The sequence below is a fragment of the Chiloscyllium punctatum genome, chromosome 16 (genome assembly GCF_047496795.1).
Source record: "Chiloscyllium punctatum isolate Juve2018m chromosome 16, sChiPun1.3, whole genome shotgun sequence".
Lineage (NCBI taxonomy): Eukaryota > Metazoa > Chordata > Chondrichthyes > Orectolobiformes > Hemiscylliidae > Chiloscyllium > Chiloscyllium punctatum.
In genome coordinates, this window is record NC_092754.1 from 39,533,567 (window position 1) to 39,551,406 (window position 17,840).

A 17,840-nucleotide genomic window follows, 5' to 3' on the forward strand; every position below is an offset into this window, starting at 1 on the left:
ATGAATACAAATCTCCCTTGTGGAAGTAATACATCAAAAAAGCAGTAATATCAGAACCAGAAGTACCATTTAGCATAAATCTATAAACATAGCATGTAAAGATTGAGAATATATTTTAGCTTTTTCTTCAATTTACACAAACCTGTCTCATATTTTCTTTTTCAAGTTCTATCTCAGCATGAGCATTGGTATTCTGAGGGGATGGAATGGTCGTTTGACTACTATTCCTTTGCACTTTATTTAGAAAATCTGCAAAATAAAAAGCAAAGTCAGTTTAAGTGATAACCTACGATGCTTCCTATTCTAAAATAATGGAACGGTAGACATACAGTTGTCTTAGATTCAGGCTAGCAATTTGATCAAGGCAGATCACATTTGAGTGCCCAGTGTCCTAATCCAATTGTATGGTCCTAATCCATATGTACGTTCCTTTTCAGTGCTTCTTGGTAGTTATCAACAATAGATCCTACCTATCTTCTTTTATCTAGGTTTGAAGATGCTACTTCAGTTGAGATCAGTTAACTCAGCAAATCTTAAACCTAGGACTTACCAGTAACAAGTAACACATTAGATACTGAGTTACCCTTTGAACTGTGATGGAGAATAGGTACATGTGTTTCACTTCCATTTTTTAATTCCCTCCTGTCTTCTTCCTTCCCTTTTTAAATTCTATGATACTACGCTTTTGATAGCATCCATCTGGGAGTTAGACCACAGTCAGAGAAAATTACATCTAATAATATTGGTGTTGGTTTAAATAAATGATCCTTCTGGAATTACAAAAAGCAAAAATGATTACCGAAATAATATCATTTGGATGAGGTGATTCAGATTACTAGTGAACTTAAAAATCATGATTAGGTGATGCCAAGATTGGATTTTAAAGTTTTGTGCTTAATAGTAGATGAGAGATGAAGAGTACAATAGAGCTTTGGTTCTATGGGTAAACACAGGTTGGAATGGGGGACAGTGTGATGAATTGATTCAAAAACCTTAAGGATCCAGCAAGGAGTAAGAATGTATAGGATACTCAATTTGCATCTTAGTAGAAACAAAAGAGGCGGAACAGTTCGTGGAAACAGTGGCCATGGTAACAAAGTAGAGACAAAGAATAACTTTGAACAGATTTATCTGAATCCAGCACAAAACTACAAAAAGTACTGTGATGTCAGTCAAGATTTTCAGGGCTGTAAGACCCACTAGATTTTTTAAAAACACAAGTGATGTATACAAATTCAGACCATATGATGCACAATCATTTTAGATGATATATTACAAAAAGACATGTCTTTTACTGTGGTACTGCAAGAATTGTTTTGGGTGTTGGTAGAACAGATATTATGTTCTATAAAAATTTCAAATTGTATTGGCAGTTAACACCAGTTATTATTATGAACAATGAGGAACACTACCACTGTTCACTACTAATTCAGCGCTTTTAATCTGAACTCACAGGCTAATGTTCTGGAGATGTGGGTTCAAATCCCACCATAGCAGGTGGTGAAATTTGAATTCAATAAAAATCTGTAATAAAACCCAGCCTAATGGTGACCATGTAATCACTGTTGGTTGTCATAAAAATTTACCTGGTTCACTAATGTCTTACAAGGACATTCTAGATTAGTGGTGCTGGAAGAGCACAGCAGTTCAGGCAGCATCCAAGGAGCAGCGAAATCAACGTTTTGGGCAAAAGTCCTTCATCAGGCTTTATTCCTGATGAAGGGCTTTTGCCCGAAACATCGATTTCGCTGCTCCTTGAATGCTGCCTGAACTGCTGTGCTCTTCCAGCACCACTAATCCAGAATCTGGTTTCCAGCATCTGCAGTCATTGTTTTTACCTCCTACAAGGACATGTCTTGCCTGGTGTGGCCTGTAGGTGGCTTCCATCCCACAGCAATGTGGCGACTCTGAGAATTGGGTGGGCAATAAATGCCAGCCTAGCCAGTGTCACCAACATCCATGAGAGAATAAAAGAAGTGATTGTGTATTGTTATAGGGACTGTTAAATTGTTTAAGCCTGAAATCAGATGCAAGTAGGCAGGCAATTACATGCTACCAGCCTCCATAAGGTTCCCTGCCATGATCCTGACTCATTTTCAATGAGGGCAGCTTGGAGTTAAATCAGATGCTGACCATTAAGGCTAATTATAGGCATTCTCCGGGCCTAATAAGGACCCATTCAGCTTCAGCTACTCTTCACAACAAGGGCCAGATAGTTATGGCTATTTAAAAAGTGAAAATAAACATACTTTAACTTTTCTTTTTCTCAACGTTCAGATCAACAGCTCCCACCCTGGCTGGTGGGACTGCCAATCATTGAGTGCTTAGAAGCTTCCCAAATGTCCGTCAATGTTGGAAGCCCATCCACCATCCTTGCTTGGATGGTCAGTCAGTTCCCAGTCTTTAAAAATCTGGTGGGCACTCCTGGAATATATCATATGGGGTTAGGAGCCTGAGCTAAACCAGTAGGTGGGTTGCAAGCACAATTGAAAATCCGGACTGTGACATTGGAAGTGGCATACATTCTACATCCACTGGATCAATCTTCCACTTTTTGATTAACAGAAATTTGGATTCCATCAGTTCGTATCAGTATAAAATAAGGAGTTTTTAATGAATGAGAGAAGAAAAAGTACTTACTAGATAAGTTGTCATTTCCAAGTTGTCCAGCTAGGAGTGCCTTTAGCTGTTTAATCTCTTCCTGATACTCTCGAAGTAAAGCATCCTTTGGATCTTCATTAATTCTTGGCTTGTTTTTGATATTCTTTGCCCTGTTGGCATATCGTAAAGTGCTAAGACTTTCATCATAATTATTGTCTGCAGGAGATAGACATGCCACCATCAGAGTTTTGGTGTTGCCTCCAAGGGAATCCTGTAACATTCGCGTCAGTTTGGAGTCACGATATGGAATGTGTTTTGATCTTCCATCCACAAGCGCAGAAATTACATTTCCAAGTGCTGACAGTGACAAGTTGATTTTTGTGGCTTCTTTCAATCGATCTCCAGTCGCTCCAGTTTTTGCCTGTCTTTCACTACCTGCCAAATCTACCAGGTTTAATTTTCCCACACGGATGCGGTCTTTTCCATTATCATCTGCAAGAAAGACACAGAAACGATAGTTACAAATATTCTCTTCCATCACGATGCCCATTCGCCTTCAGTCATTTTCAGCCTGAGGAGGGTATCAGATAGACCATCCCAAGTGTCTCACCAAATTTTATTAGTGAATAGCACTACAAGGCTAGAAGTAATTGTTCCTTCCTAGTTTGATTTCAAAAGGTAGTTAGTCAATAATTTTGGTGAATGGACTCACAAATGGTCTAAATCTGGGTAATGACAGCAGGTTTTCTTCTCTAAAGGATAAAGTGAAATCAATTGGGTTGTTTTGAAAATGGGTTTTCATGGTTATGTTCTGATACCATCATTTCTTTCAAACAGATATGTGCTTCAAACTGAATTCACATTCATAAACGATGAAAGTAGAACTGCCAACCCTTCCAGGATTGTACTGGTATCACTAAGAATTGAAGATTAACACTATGGATACTACTACAAGAGATGAGACATAGGTCTATTAAAAGATAATTGGCTGTCATCTTGTGGCCTCTGAATATTATTGCTAATTTAAAGGAATTACTTTATTTTCATACAGCTGATATTTTGTCATTTAACCTTCTTCAGACATATCTTTTGTTTCTTTTATTGCTCCTTTAGCTTTGAATCACAAAAACTTTGGCAATTTAGTTTCTGCTACGCTCCACTCAATCACAGACCTTCTCTGTTGCTCAGAACCTATTATATTTTAACTTGCCTCCATTGGGATAAACCACCAGCTCTGTTTCCCTGTCCCTTTTTATTACTCATCTGATAGGGAAATTGATGGGTAGCAGGATCATTCAAACCTAGGGGTGGTGGCCACTGCACTTTTGTGAGTAAGCCCAGACCCAAATAAGACTCTCATGTTCAGCATTATGAGCCATAGTAAACAGCAGAACTAGCAAATTTCAGTGGTGATGGCAGGAGAGATAGAACCTTGAAGGACAACTACTCAAGGTGCAGATGAAAGATGACCTTTGGGAAGGGGACTTATGTTTCCTTAAGCATAATTGAAGACAATGGAAAATTAGCTCAGCTGCTTTTTCTTCCAAAGACATATTGCTCTTTGAGATTGAAAATGGGAGACTCATATGAGCAATGAAAGAGGTCATCACAAGATTGCAAGTCATCGAGAAATAAGTAGAGATCCTGCCCCCATGGCAGATCACTACTGAACATTAGGAAGTTAAAAATCACACACCAGGTTAGAGTCCAACAGATTTATTTGGAAGCACTAGCTTTTGGAGCGCTGCTCCTTCATCAGATGGTAGTGCAAGTCGAAACACACTCCAGTCCAATACTGGAACCTCCAAATCATGACTAACTTTGGCACATTAGTAAATTGACCTCTGGCAGAAGTCAAGGCTAGGAATAACGAGTAGGCACTAATTTTCAGCAAGGATCTTTGTTGGAGTCTCAACAATTTAGTGTATTTACTAATGACCAAGGTGATGAAACATAAAGTCACACAAGATAGGTAGTATTGTAAACAGGGTAGATGTAAGTATAAAATTATATGATATTAATTAAATGAACAGACAACTGGTGAATGGATTTCAATGTAAGAAATAAGGTTATCTACTACAGACAAAAAAAATTAATATAGGGCATTGCTTGAAACAGTGAAGGTTCAAAGAAACTTGGGGTGCATGAACATAGATCACTGAAATGTCATCAATGAGTACAGAAGGTTATCAAAAACATTAATATAATTTTGGCCTTTATATCTAGAGAGTTACTTTACACAGAGGATAGAAGATATGCTTCTGCTGTATAAAATTCTAGTCAGACAATACCTACAGTATCCTGAGCAGTTCTGAGTACTACACCTTAGGAAAGATATCACAGCTGTCAGCAAGTACAATGTAGATTTATAAAAGAGAGTCAAACAGTCAGGGCAGGCAGGGACAAAGGAAAGAACAAGGTAGGACTGATAAATTAAAACTGCATTTATTTCAATGCAAGAAGCCTAACAGGACTGGCAGCTTAATGCTCCAGGATACAAATGTTACAGGAAGGACAGAAAGGGAGGCAAGAGAGAAGGGGCAGTGGTATTTTTGATAAGGGATAGCATTACAGCTGTACTGAGGGAGGATATTCCTGGAAATACATCCAGGGAAGTTATTTGAGTCAAACTGAGAAATAAGAAAGGGATGATCACCTTATTGGGATTGTATTATAGACCTCCTAATAGTCAGTGGGAAATTGAGAAACAAATTTGTAAGTAGATCTCAGTTATCTGTGAAAATAATAGGGTGGCTACGGTAGGGAATTTTAACATTCCAAACGTAGATTGGTACTACCATTGTGTTGAGGGTTTAGATGGAGAGGAATTTGTTAAGTGCGTACAAGAAAATTTTCTGAATGAGTATGTGGATGTACCTACTAGAAAAATGCAAAATTTGACTTACTCTTGGGAAATAAGGCAGGGCAGGTGTCTGAGGTGTGCGTGGGGAAGCACTTTGGGGCCAGCGACCATAATTCTATTAGTTTTAAAATAGTGATGGAAAAGGATAGACCAGATCTAAAAGTTGAAGTTCAAACTGGAGGAAGGCTAATGTTGACAGTATTAGGCAAGAACTTTCAAAAACTGATTGGGGGCAGATGTTCGCAAGTAAAGGGACAGCTGGAAAATGGGAAGCCTTCAGAAATGAGATAATGAGTCCAGAGACAGTATATTCCTGTTAGGGTGAAAGGAAAGGTTGGTAGGTATAGGCAATGTTGGATGACTAAAGAAATTGAGGTTTTGGTTAAGAAAAAGAAGTAACATTTGTCAAGTATACACAGGATAGATCGAGTGAATCCCTGTAAGAGTGTAAAGGCAGTAGGATTATACTTAAGACGGAAATCAGGAGAGCAGAAAAGGCGACATGAGATAGCTTTGGCAAATAGAGTTTAGGAGACTCCAAAGGGTTTTTACAAATACATTAAGGGCAAAAAGGGTAATAAGGAAGAGAATACAGCCCCTCAAAGATCAGCAAGGCAGTCTTTGTGTGGAGCCACAGGAGATGGGGTAGATACTAAATGAGTATTTTGCATCAGTGTTTACTGTGGAAAAGGACATGGAAGATATAGAATGTGGAAATAGTTGGTGACATCTTGGAAAATGTGCATATTACAGAGGAGGAAGTGCTGGATGTTTTGAAATGCATAAAACTGGATAAATCCCCAGTACCTGCTCAGGTGTATGCTAGAACTCTGTGGGAAGCTAGGGAAGTGATTGCTGGGTCCCGAGCTGAGATATTTGCATCATCAATATCACAGGTGATGTGCTGGAAGACTGGAGGTTGGCTAACGTGGTGCTACTATTTAAGAAAGGTGGTAAGGACAAGCCAGTGAACAATGGACCGGTAAGCCTGACGTCGGTGATGGGCAAGTTGTTGGAGGGAATCCTGACGGACAGGATGTACATTTATTTGGAAAGGCAAGGACTGATTAGGGATAGTCAACATGGCTTTGTGCATGGGAAATCACGTCTCACAAACTTGATTCAGTTTTTTTGAAAAAGTAACAAAAAGAATATTGATGAGGGCACAGTGGTAGATGTGATCTATGTGGACTTCAGTAAGACATTTAATAAGGTTCCTCATGGGAGAATGGTGAGCAAGGTTAGATCTCATGGAATACAGGGATAACTAGCCATTTGGATACAAAACTGGCTCAAAGATAGAAGACAGAGAGTGGTGGTGCAGGGCTATTTTTCAGACTAGAGGCCTGTGACCAGTGGAGTGCCACAAGGATCGGTGCTAAGTCGCTACTTTTCATCATTTATATAAATGATTTGGATGTGAGCATAAGAGATATAGTTAGTAAGTTTGCAGAAGATATCAAAATTGGAGGTTTAATGGACAGTGAAGTAGGTTACCTCAGATTACAAAATCGTAGAATCCCTACAATGTGGAAACAAGTCATTAGGCCCAACAAGTCCACAATGACCCTCCGATCAGTATCCCACCCAGACTCATTCCCTCTACCCTATTACTTTTTTTCACATTTCCCCAGAATGATGCAGCTAACCAATACATCCCTGTATACTATGGGTAATTTAGCATGGCCAATTCACCTACCTCACACATCTTTGGACTGTGGGAGGAAACCAGAGCACCCCGAGGAAACCCATGCAGACACAGGGAGAACGTGTAAACTCCACACAGACAGTCGACAGAAGTTGGAATCGAATCCAGGTCACTGGCGCTGTGAGGCAGCAGTGCAAACCACTGAGCCAATGTGTCACCCACAATGTGCAAGTTCCCCTCCCACATTATGCTGGCTTGGAACTGCAATGCCATTCCTTCACTGTTGCTGGTCCTTCCTACAGGACTGTGGGTAATCTGACAATACAAGGACTTAGTAATACATCTTCTCAAGATGTTTGAAACCACCTTCAGCCAGAAGTGCTGAGTGGAACAGTGCAACCACAACATACTTAAAGAAACTCATCACCATCCACAACAAGGCAACCAATTTGATTTGCACCCCATCCACCTCCTTCATCATTCATTCCCTCCACCGCCAATCAATGGGATCATGATCAGATGGGCCAATGGGCGGAGGAGTGGCAGATGGAGTTTAATTTAGATAAATGTGAGGTGATGCTTTTTGGGAAAGCAAACCTTAGCAGGACTTATACACTTAATGGTAAGGTCCTAAGGAGAGTTGCTGAACAAAGAGACCTTGGAGTGCAGGTTCATAGCTCCTTGAAAACAGAGTCTCGGGTAGATAGGATAGTGAACATGTTTTGTATGCTTTCCTTTATTGGTATAGGAGTTGGGAGGTCATGTTGTGGCTGTACAGGACATTGGTTAGGCCACTTTTGGAATATTGCGTGCAATTCTAGTCTCCTTCCTATCGGAAGGATGTTGAGAAACTTGAAAGGGTTCAGAAAAGATTTACAGGATGTGGCCAGGGTTGGAAGATTTGAACTGTAGGGAGAAGTTGAATCAGCTGGGGCTGTTTTCCCTGGAGCTTCGGAGGCTGAGGGGTGACCTTATACAGGTTTATAAAATCATGAGGGGCATGGATAGGATAAATAGACAAAGTCCCTTCCGTGGGGTGGGGGAGTCCAGAACTAGAGGGCATAGGTTTAGGTTGAGAGGGGAAAGATGTAAAAGAGACATAAGGGGCAACTTTTTCACACAGAGGGTGCTTTGAGTATGGAATGAGCTGCCAGAGGAAGTGGTGGAGGCTAGTACAATTGCAACATTTATAAGGCATCTGGATGGGTATATGAATCGAAAAGGTTTGGAGGGATATGGGCCGGGTGCTGGCAGGTGGGTCTAGATTGGGTTGGCATATCTGGTTGACATGGATGAGTTGGACCGAAGGGTCTGTTTCCCTGCTGTACATCTTTATGACATCTCCAAATAATAACTGGATTAAATTAAATCCAAGGATTAAATTACAATGAGAGGATACAAAACTAGGATTGTATTCTTTGGGATGTATAAATGAAGGGGTTATTTGATTAATTTTTAAAAGATACTAAGTGAAGATAGGGAGAGTCTACTTTAGCTGATTGAAGAGGCGAGGACAAAGGGAGAGAGTCTAAAAATGACAACCAGAACTTTTAGGAGAGCAATTAGGCACACACATCGGCAAAATAAGGTAAAAATCTAGAAATCTAATCTCTCAGTAAATGGCAATGGTTGATGTTTTGTTTGCTAATTTTAAATGTGAGATTAATAGATTTTTTTTCCCACCATAGGTAACAGGAGATATGAGCAAAGGCACATCAAAGGATGTTTGGATTTCAGCTCACCATGATTTTACTGAACAGTGGCTCATGGTAGAACAGGCTGAAGGGGTTAATTGGCTTACTCTATTTCCAATGTTAATATACACTTCTTTTAACCCCTAAGGAGTAGCATTTCAGTACTAAAGACAAAACTAAGCAAAAGTTCCGAAGAATTTAAGTTCCTTGCCATAATTTTGTGAAGATAAACAATAGCCTTGATAAACAATACATTCTCAGGCAGAGTAGGGTACTCCAACTGGAGCTCCTTCGTTCCTTCTGTTGCTTTCTCTTTCTTTTTCTCTCGCCCTTTAGTCTCTTGGTGGGTCTGGTCTTGGTCTCTCAGCAGCATGGCCTCTCTCAGCCTGGTCTCCCGATGGCTCCTGATGGTCCTGACCTGGTGTCTCGGCGTCTCATGGTGGGTCCTGGCCTGGTCTCTCTGGAGTTCTCATCCTGGTCTTTTGATGGTATGTTGGTTGGTCTCTTGGCAGGTCATGGTGGCATCTTGGCTTGGCATGTGAGTGGATCCTGCCCAGGCATATTCCTGAGGCACCGGAGGCAAAATAGAGAGGTGGCAGTTCCAGCAGAAGCGATGGTATCTATGACACATGCTTCAAGAACAGATAGACAAGATTCCCAGAGTGCGAGATAAGTAGAGGACTCATCAAAAACTGTTGAAGTATTAACTTATTCCATTATTTTCCTCTTTTAAGCTATGAACGACTTCAATGTAAACTATAATCCACTTTTTTAATTTTTCTACTATTTTATGAAACAATGCTTAACTTTTCAACACTTGTTTCTCTGACTAATTTGCACCTAAGCTTCTTTTGTACTTAGGTACTTTGGTACCTAAGATGGCACCATGTGCAACTTTCCACTGAACTCCTGTACTTGAGTACGTGACGATAAAATCTAAATCCATTTTATAAAGGAATCAAATTTATTGGAAATGATGAGAACGGGAGAAAGAGTAAAACAAACAGATGGAAATTAAGGGACAATAAACACAAAGGCAAAGGTGAAAGTATGCAAAAACAGAAAGAGAAAAGGACAGAGGGATAAATAGATGCAATTTGTTTAACCTATTTTAATTTTGGAAGAAATTCTGAGGATTGTATCTACGAATTTTAGAAAAAAAATTTTCAGAAGTAAATCACTGCAAATAAAATATCAATATTCAATCACCTGTTGCTTTGCATAACTGACCTATTGAGCACATCTCCAAGTGTATGGTGAATATAGAATGTGAACGTGATGAGTCTTTATTCATGAGGGTGTATCCCACAGCTCGATTGCCCCAGCCAATATCCATGATTTTCTCACACTCTGATACACTGTGCACAGTGTGCATGGATAGATCCTTCACATAAATGCCTTTCTCTGGATGCTCCTTGAGCTATAATCAGATGGATGAGACAAATAAGTTAGAAGCCTGGGGAATCATCAGCCTAGAACTAATCTATTAAATTTCACCATTGTAAAGATTATTTACAGTGTCAAAAAATTCAAGATAGATTTTACTTCTAATTTTGCAACAGAACTATAACTCAATTTTAAAATTGTCTCTATACCTCCCCCAAAGGTGCTGATTATCGCTGTGGCATGCAAAGATAAAGAGCATGCATTTATATTGCATTTCATTCTATTTCAACTTCAAGTCATTCCAAGTCACTTCTCAGCAAAATAATTAGCTTGCAAGTTGATTTGAAGATGATGTTTATTCAGGATTCTGCTGTATGTCTCCATATGATTGAAGTGTAGTAACATATAGTTGGGAAACACAGAAATCGACTTACATGATGTAAGATCCAACAAAAAACAAGAAAATTTATGACCACATAATCCATTTTCTTATCCAGTGATGTTAGCTGAGGTACAATTGTTAGCCATGATGCTTCTAATAATGCTCAAACTTGAAAAAAATACTGCAGATACTGGAAATCTTAAATCTAAAAAAATGCTGGAGAAACTCAGCAAGTCTGCTAGCATCTTTGGAGGAAGAAACAGCTTTAACATTCTAAGTCCGATATGTCCATTCGGAACTGAATGGATGAGTAAGTTGTGTTTTTTTTATGCTGAAGACAGATGAAGAGGAGCAACAAGTGGAACAGGTTGTAATGGTGCTCAATGCCAAAGACAAAGGGGGTGCTAATGGTAGTCAAGGTGAAGATGGGGAAAGGAGAAAATGGGTCCACTCTGCTGACAGCAAAGGCAAAAAGATACAAACAAGACATGGCAGTCTGTGTCCGTGTATGTGTTTGCACGGGGTAAGGTGGGTGAGTGGTGGAGGAGAAAGAAAGAGAGGGCTGGGGGGTGGTGGGGGGGCGGTGAGATGTAAGAAATGATGTGGAGGTGGAGGTGCCAGTGTTGGACTGAGGTAGACAAAGTCAGAGGTCACACGACACCTGGTCAGAGTCCAACAGGTTTATTTGAAATCACAAGCTTTCAAAGCATTGCTCATTCATCAGGTGAGACTTCACCTGATGAAGGAGCAGTGCTCCTACAACTTGTCATTTCAAATAAACCTGTTGGACTATAACCTGATGTCGGATGTAAGAAAAACAGACAGTGCAGAGGGCATGCTCTGAAGTTGTGGAATTCAATACTGAGACCTGGTGGATGTAAGGTGCCTTGGTAGAAAATGTGGTGATGTTCCTCTAGCTTGTGTTGTGCTTTGTTGGAACAATGTGGCAAGCCTTGGATGAAAATGTTTGCAAGGAAGCACAGTGATATATTGAAACAGCAAGCAAATGGAAGGGCAGGGTCACTCCTGCAAGAGCAGAGCTGTCCCATAAAGTGGCCACCCAGTCTGTGTTTGGTCTCCCAAATGTAAAGACAACTGCATTGTGAGCAGCAAATACATCAGACGACGTACAACACTGCTTCACCTGGAAGATGTGTGTGGAGCCTTGGACAGTAAGGAGGGAGGAGCGAATGAGCAGTGTTAGGAGTGGTGGTGGAATGGGTCAGAATGATCCTTGCAGAATTCTGACAGTGGAGGAGAGGAGAAGTTGAGTTTTGGTGGTGGTGTCCTGCTGAAACTGGCGTAAATGGTTTTGAATGATCCTTTGAATACAGAGACTGGTATGGTGGAAAAAGGAACCCAGATTTATCATTCCATTCTACCCAAGGGTGATGTGTCCAAACTGATTTATTTAAAACCTACACAGATACAGTTCAAGAATATACTGACAAGAATATTAAAGGTTTATAAAACTGGAATACACATATACAAACACACAAATTAGAAACTGGCACAGGCTATTTGGCCTATATTGGTGAGAGTTCTTGTGACTGATATCAAACATTGGAGATAGTAAAATGTGGAGAAATGCTGGTGTTGTGTATCTTCAGGGGGTGCTGGCAGATAGCCCTCCACACTTGTGGGAAGAAGTCACAGTGGAGGTCAGTGCCCGCACTGTTGCTCCAAGGACATGGATAAGAGCTGAAAGACGTTTAACAATCTGACAAGAATGAGTTCAACCTTTAAATGGTGTAGCTTACCAACTGCACCAGTAGTCTCATCCATTGTTAATTCACTGCAGTCCTGATACCAGCTGACCAACAATCATTGTCAATTAATCCTCAGCCCTTTAATTCAAATGCTTTACCCTACACTCATACACTTAGCATTGTTGAAAGCCTCACATCGAACAATTCAAATACATATTCTGTTAGCAAAAATGACCCCAAGCTCCAGTTGCTTGACACTTTAACACACCACTGCATTCCCTAGCCAAAATTTCTGCTTCAGGCCTGCTGTAGTGTTTCAGCAATGCTCAGTGAAATTGGAAGAACAGCATCCCAAAATCTGCCTTGGGCTCCTTCAGGACTCAATATTGAGTTCAATAATTTTAGCACGTGAGCACCTTTTTCCATCCACATATCTCAGGCCTTGTCATCACATGGGCTGCTTTCATCACAGCCTACTTACTCCTCCATCTTGCACACTAGTCACCAACATCTCAGGCATGCTTCAGGGACAATGACCGCATGCAAACCCCTCGCTCCACCAGGATCTTCATGTCCCCATCAGCAAAGTGAGATGCCAATTTCCTTCTGTCTGACATACCTAGGGCAAATGACAAGAACTGTGAAGACAGCTGCAGACTGTCAGGACTTGACTTTGAAGATGGCACCAATCCCAGGAGGACCTGGCAGTGCCAAGCACTTCTGCCTGCAGCTAGTGGCAGAATATAATGAGTGGTAATGTGGTGAGTTTGGGACAACAGCGTCAGAAAATGCACTAAGCCTTGTGGAGAGAAACTCTACATGAAACTCACCAAAAATGAAGAAGCCTAATTCTGTTAAGATTATGTAACTAAAACTCCACCAATTTTATTCCATGCATATTCATAACAGGTTGCCAATGCACATTTAACAAAAGAAAATAAAAGTTTATACTGTGCAAAAGGAACATGAAAAAAAATTACAACATATAAGAACTGTTTGAAACAGTGTCATAAGGAATATCAGATAAAAAGTCTCAACCCTCAACAACAATTTACAAATAATCAAACCTCAGCGAAGGACTACCCTGTTTAAACTTTAAAGTCTCTTTGTCAGTGGGCATGGCTATAATTATTTTTTTTTGCAAACTTCTGTAATTACTTGATGCAGACATTTTCTTTAGGAAATGTCTCTTCCTGAGACACATAAACATAGCTCACTTGTTTCTTAACATGGATTTTTAAAATTCTTCTGCTTTTTTTAAAAAACTGGTACTAGGCACTCTCTTTCTCTTATCTTGACTGCTTTGGAATCTGAAACAAAACCAGAAATTGCTGGACGAACTCAGCTGGTCTGGCAGCATCGATGTTTTGGAGCAACTGCACTGCTGTTTAGGCACTTTTCTTTCTAAATGTCCTGCTCCTCTCAGAAAGAAACCTACACACTTACCTTTTATGACGGTATTGTCTCTCTATAAAAGGAAACTAATTTTTCTCTGATTCCCTGTGCCAGAGAATACCTTGTTGCTACAGTTCCATTTCTTCTCCTATCTCTATCCCTTCTTTACTAAAACACTGATCTTCTACCACGTGTTTACTAAAGTACTGAACTATTCACTTCAAAAGATTTTTTGAAACCTTATTTAAACAGTACAAACAAATTTTTAGTTAGATAGACACACAATTCACAAAACTGAAAAATGAAACTAAAACCATGGCCTTCCCTTCTTAATTCATGCAATATACAAAATAAAAGTACAAATCAAGTCGTAAATTCTTCTATCCCATCTTAAACCCAAATTGCCAAACAACAATAATAATTTTAAGCTTCAATAATAGGCCTGAATGCCACAGTGGAAACTCAAATTGTTGCCATCATGGTTTTGAAAACCACTGACTTCTAGTATCACAGAATATCTCACAAGATTAAAATGTTTGCTGAGGCATTGTCTGAGAAAAATGTCAGTGTTTCCATCTAATTCTGCCCCTAATGCTCCATCAATGTCTTTGGTGTTGCCCCTCAGCTAGTTTGCTTAGGCCAGGGTGGGGCAGTTAGAAGCTGGAGCCATACTCAGTTGTTTGAGATTGAAGTTAACTTTGGAAGACAATCTCCTCAATGGAACATTTCTGGCAAACTCTGGCAGTAAACTCATTTATACAGTAGTGCAATACAAACTCTCAGATGTGGCTCATGTCTGCATTAACAGCCTGAACAGAGCCAGATCCACAAAACTTAAGTGCCATTGTCATCTTGATCACCACAGATACCGGTGATCCTGTCCTGCTTTGAGGTGTCGATGTTACTGCAACACTGCAGACTTCATTCATGATCTCTGTTGTGAAGCAATATTGTCTTGAGCATTGGTTCTTGTTGAATTGGAGGTAAGAAAATGAATACCTGAAGGCCCTAGGCCTCTTGTTGAATTCCCTTTTCCAATCATCTCTTCATCACACCCTCCTAGAATCTTGTCCTGTTCCTCCTGGTTTTTTTGTCATTATCCTAATCAAGTTTATTCCCAGAGAAAGTCTTAATGGGTTACTCACATCTGGAAACAATTTCCATCAGCTACTTCAATTGAAAAAAAAATTCAAAAAAAGCAAGGTCACTTTTTCCAACGTAACCATACTTTAGCCACTTACAGGAAAACTCCAAAACCTTCGCAATTGAACCAATAGTCAATGGGATTAATCCAGCAACTAACATGGACTTTGTGATCCCTTTAAATTGACTAAGTCAAAGTCTTTTTTTCAAATATTATTTGAACCATTAAGGGCCTTTTTCCCTCTCTCTAATATCCAAAAGTGCTCTTTCACAGCTGAACATTCTTTTTCTCCATCACCAAATCATCTATGGTAGTTCATCTTTTAACCACCATCAGTAAATCACCCATTTGAATAATTTGCATGTAAAGCTAGTAAAAGGCAATGCACACCAAAGATAAGGGAGAAGTAGGGAGAAAGGGATGAAGCCCCATATAGGTCCTTTTATTTTCTTTTTGTTTGTTTTTTTTACACCTTTTCTGCACTGAGTGATTAAACATAAGACCATAAGAAATAAAAACAGGAGCAGGCCTTTCGGCCACTTGAGCCTACTCTGCTATTCAATTGGATTATGGCTGATCAGGCATTCCTCACGTCTACTTTCCTGCCCTTTCTCCATGACCACTGACTCCCTTACTGATCAAGAATCTACTTCAGTCTTAAATATACACAGGGTCTGTGCCACCAAGCTCTCTGTGGCAAAGAGTTCCAAAACTCTCAACCTTCTGAGAGAAGCAATTCCTCATTTCAGGTTGAATTGATGCTCTTTTATTCTAAGACTATGCCCTCTGGTGCAAAACTCTCCCATGAGGGGAAATATCCTCTCAGCTTTTACTCTGACAAGCCCCGTAAGAATCCTAAACTTTTCAATCACTTCTCATTCTTCTAAATTCCAATGATCAAACTCCTCACCTTTTTAGTCTTTGCTTATAAGACAATCCCACCATTGTAATGAACCTCTGCTGAACTGCCTCCAATGAAATGAAACCTTTTCTTAAATTAGGGAACTAAAACTGTTCACAATCCTCAAGCTGAGGTCTCACCAGCACCTTGTAAAGTTGCAGTAAGACTAGATTCTATATTCTAACACTCCAACATCCTTGAAATAAGGGCCAACATTCCATTGTCCTTCCCAATTAGCTGTTGCACTTGTGCACTAACTTTTTGTATTTGGTCACAACTACCCCCAAGTCCTTGTGCATTGCAGCTTTCTGCAGTTTTTCTCCACATAAATTATATTCTGTTCTTTTGTTCTCCCTTCCAAAGTGAACAACTTCACATTTTCCCACATTATACTTTAACTTTTTGACGATTTACTTATTCTAACAATAGCTCCCTGAAAACTATTTGCATCTCTCTCACAACCTACTCTTCCACCCATTTTAGTGTCATCTGCAAATCTGGATGCAGTACATTCCTTTCCTTCCTCCAAGTTATTAATATGTATTGTCCACAGTTGTGGTCCCAGCGCTGATGCCCGTGGAACCGTATTAGTCGGTTCCAACCTGAAAAATAATCCCTTATCTCAACTGGTTGATTCCTGCCCATCAGCCAATTCTCTATCCAACATACTACCTCCAATGTTGTGGACTCTTATCTTATGATGTAATCTTTTGCAAGGTACCTTGTTGAATGCCTTCTGGAAGTCCAAATATAGCACATCTACAGCTTCACTCTATCCAGTCTATTTGAAACTTCCTCAAAACATTGTGATAAATTAGTCAGCCACAATTTCCCTTACATGACGCCATGCTGACTCTGCTTGATAGGATTATGATTTTCCAAATATTTTGCTCTTCCTTCCTTAACAATTTATTTCAGTACTTTTCCAACAATAAATGTTAGGCTAATTAGCCCATATACCCAGTTTTTGCCTCCTTTCCTTTTTGAATTAGGGTGTCACATTATCAGTTTTCTAATCCTCTGGTATTTCTCTAGAATCCACCAATTTTTGGAACATCACTACCAATTCAGCCACCATATCTGTAGCTACCTGTTTTAGGATCCTACAATGCAAGCTGTCAGGGCCAGGGGACTTATCTGACTTTAACTCAATTAATTTGTCTAATGCTACTTCTTTATTGGTATGAAATTCCTCCTCAATATTCTTTTGTATTAGTGGGATATTCAAAGCATTTTCCACTGTAAAGACTGATGCAAAATACTGGTTTAACTCTTCTGCTGTTTCCTTGTGTTACAACATGGGGTAGACCCTCCTGCTTAATTTAAACCAGCAACACAGAAAAGATTTATCCCGTGCAGTAATCTGTGAAAATTCGAGAGGCCAGGAACTAGTTAAATTAAAAACTGACAACTTTATTTCTTAAAGTATAACAGAGAATAATTAACTAACAACTATTTACAACTCCTTCCTCAAACCTATCTTTTACCTTCCTTTTTATAATAGTAGTCCAATAAAAATTCCCAATTAAGATGGCCAAAATTCAAATTTTCAAAACCAGCCAGATGTCAAATCTTCTCTTTATGTCTTCCTCTGTCTTCTTTTCTTCTTCTTAGGGATTTCTGTTTTGCAGGTTATTGATCGATAAAGGTGCCTTTAAGAGAGCTATTTTTTGGACAGTCTATATATGCTGGTGGCTTGGCAATTCTCCTTCCAACCGTCCAATTTTCTCCGGTCTTATACCCCCAAAGCATCAGATTGTATCATTGGCTTTTAAGATTGTCAATATACTAAATTCAAACTTGATTGGTGTTTGGAATTTTTCAGGTATCATTTAAACTGATTGGCCTAATTCAAATTAGTTTTGTCATCTCCAGGCAACCAGCTAATCGAGGAAAATTGACATTTCAGATAGGAGCCCTTCATCAGGAGCAGGGCTCCTGTCCGAAACATTGATTTTCCTGCTCCTTGGTTGCTGTCTGACCTGCTCTGCATTTCCAGCACCACTCTAATCTTGACTCTAATCTCCAGCATCTGCAGTCCTCACTTTCGCCTAGTTGATTTTAACCTTACAGTGAATCCTCTTGCAAGGATGCCTACCTTGAAGAAGTTCTCCTCA

At 39.7% G+C, this 17,840-nt stretch overlaps 1 protein-coding gene across 3 annotated transcripts in view; it reads right to left on the reverse strand.

The window, feature by feature from the left end:
* kif17 (kinesin family member 17) overlaps positions 1 to 17,840 on the reverse strand; it is an 83,993-nt gene that overhangs the window by 43,491 nt on the left and 22,662 nt on the right. For all 3 annotated transcript variants that reach the window (XM_072586753.1, XM_072586756.1, XM_072586754.1), the window contains exons 4-6: positions 10,037 to 10,226; positions 2,641 to 3,093; positions 143 to 249 (exon numbers count right to left, since the gene is read on the reverse strand). In XM_072586753.1, coding sequence (XP_072442854.1) covers positions 143 to 249; positions 2,641 to 3,093; positions 10,037 to 10,226 — 750 coding nt within the window. The remainder of the gene's footprint in view (positions 1 to 142; positions 250 to 2,640; positions 3,094 to 10,036; positions 10,227 to 17,840) is intronic.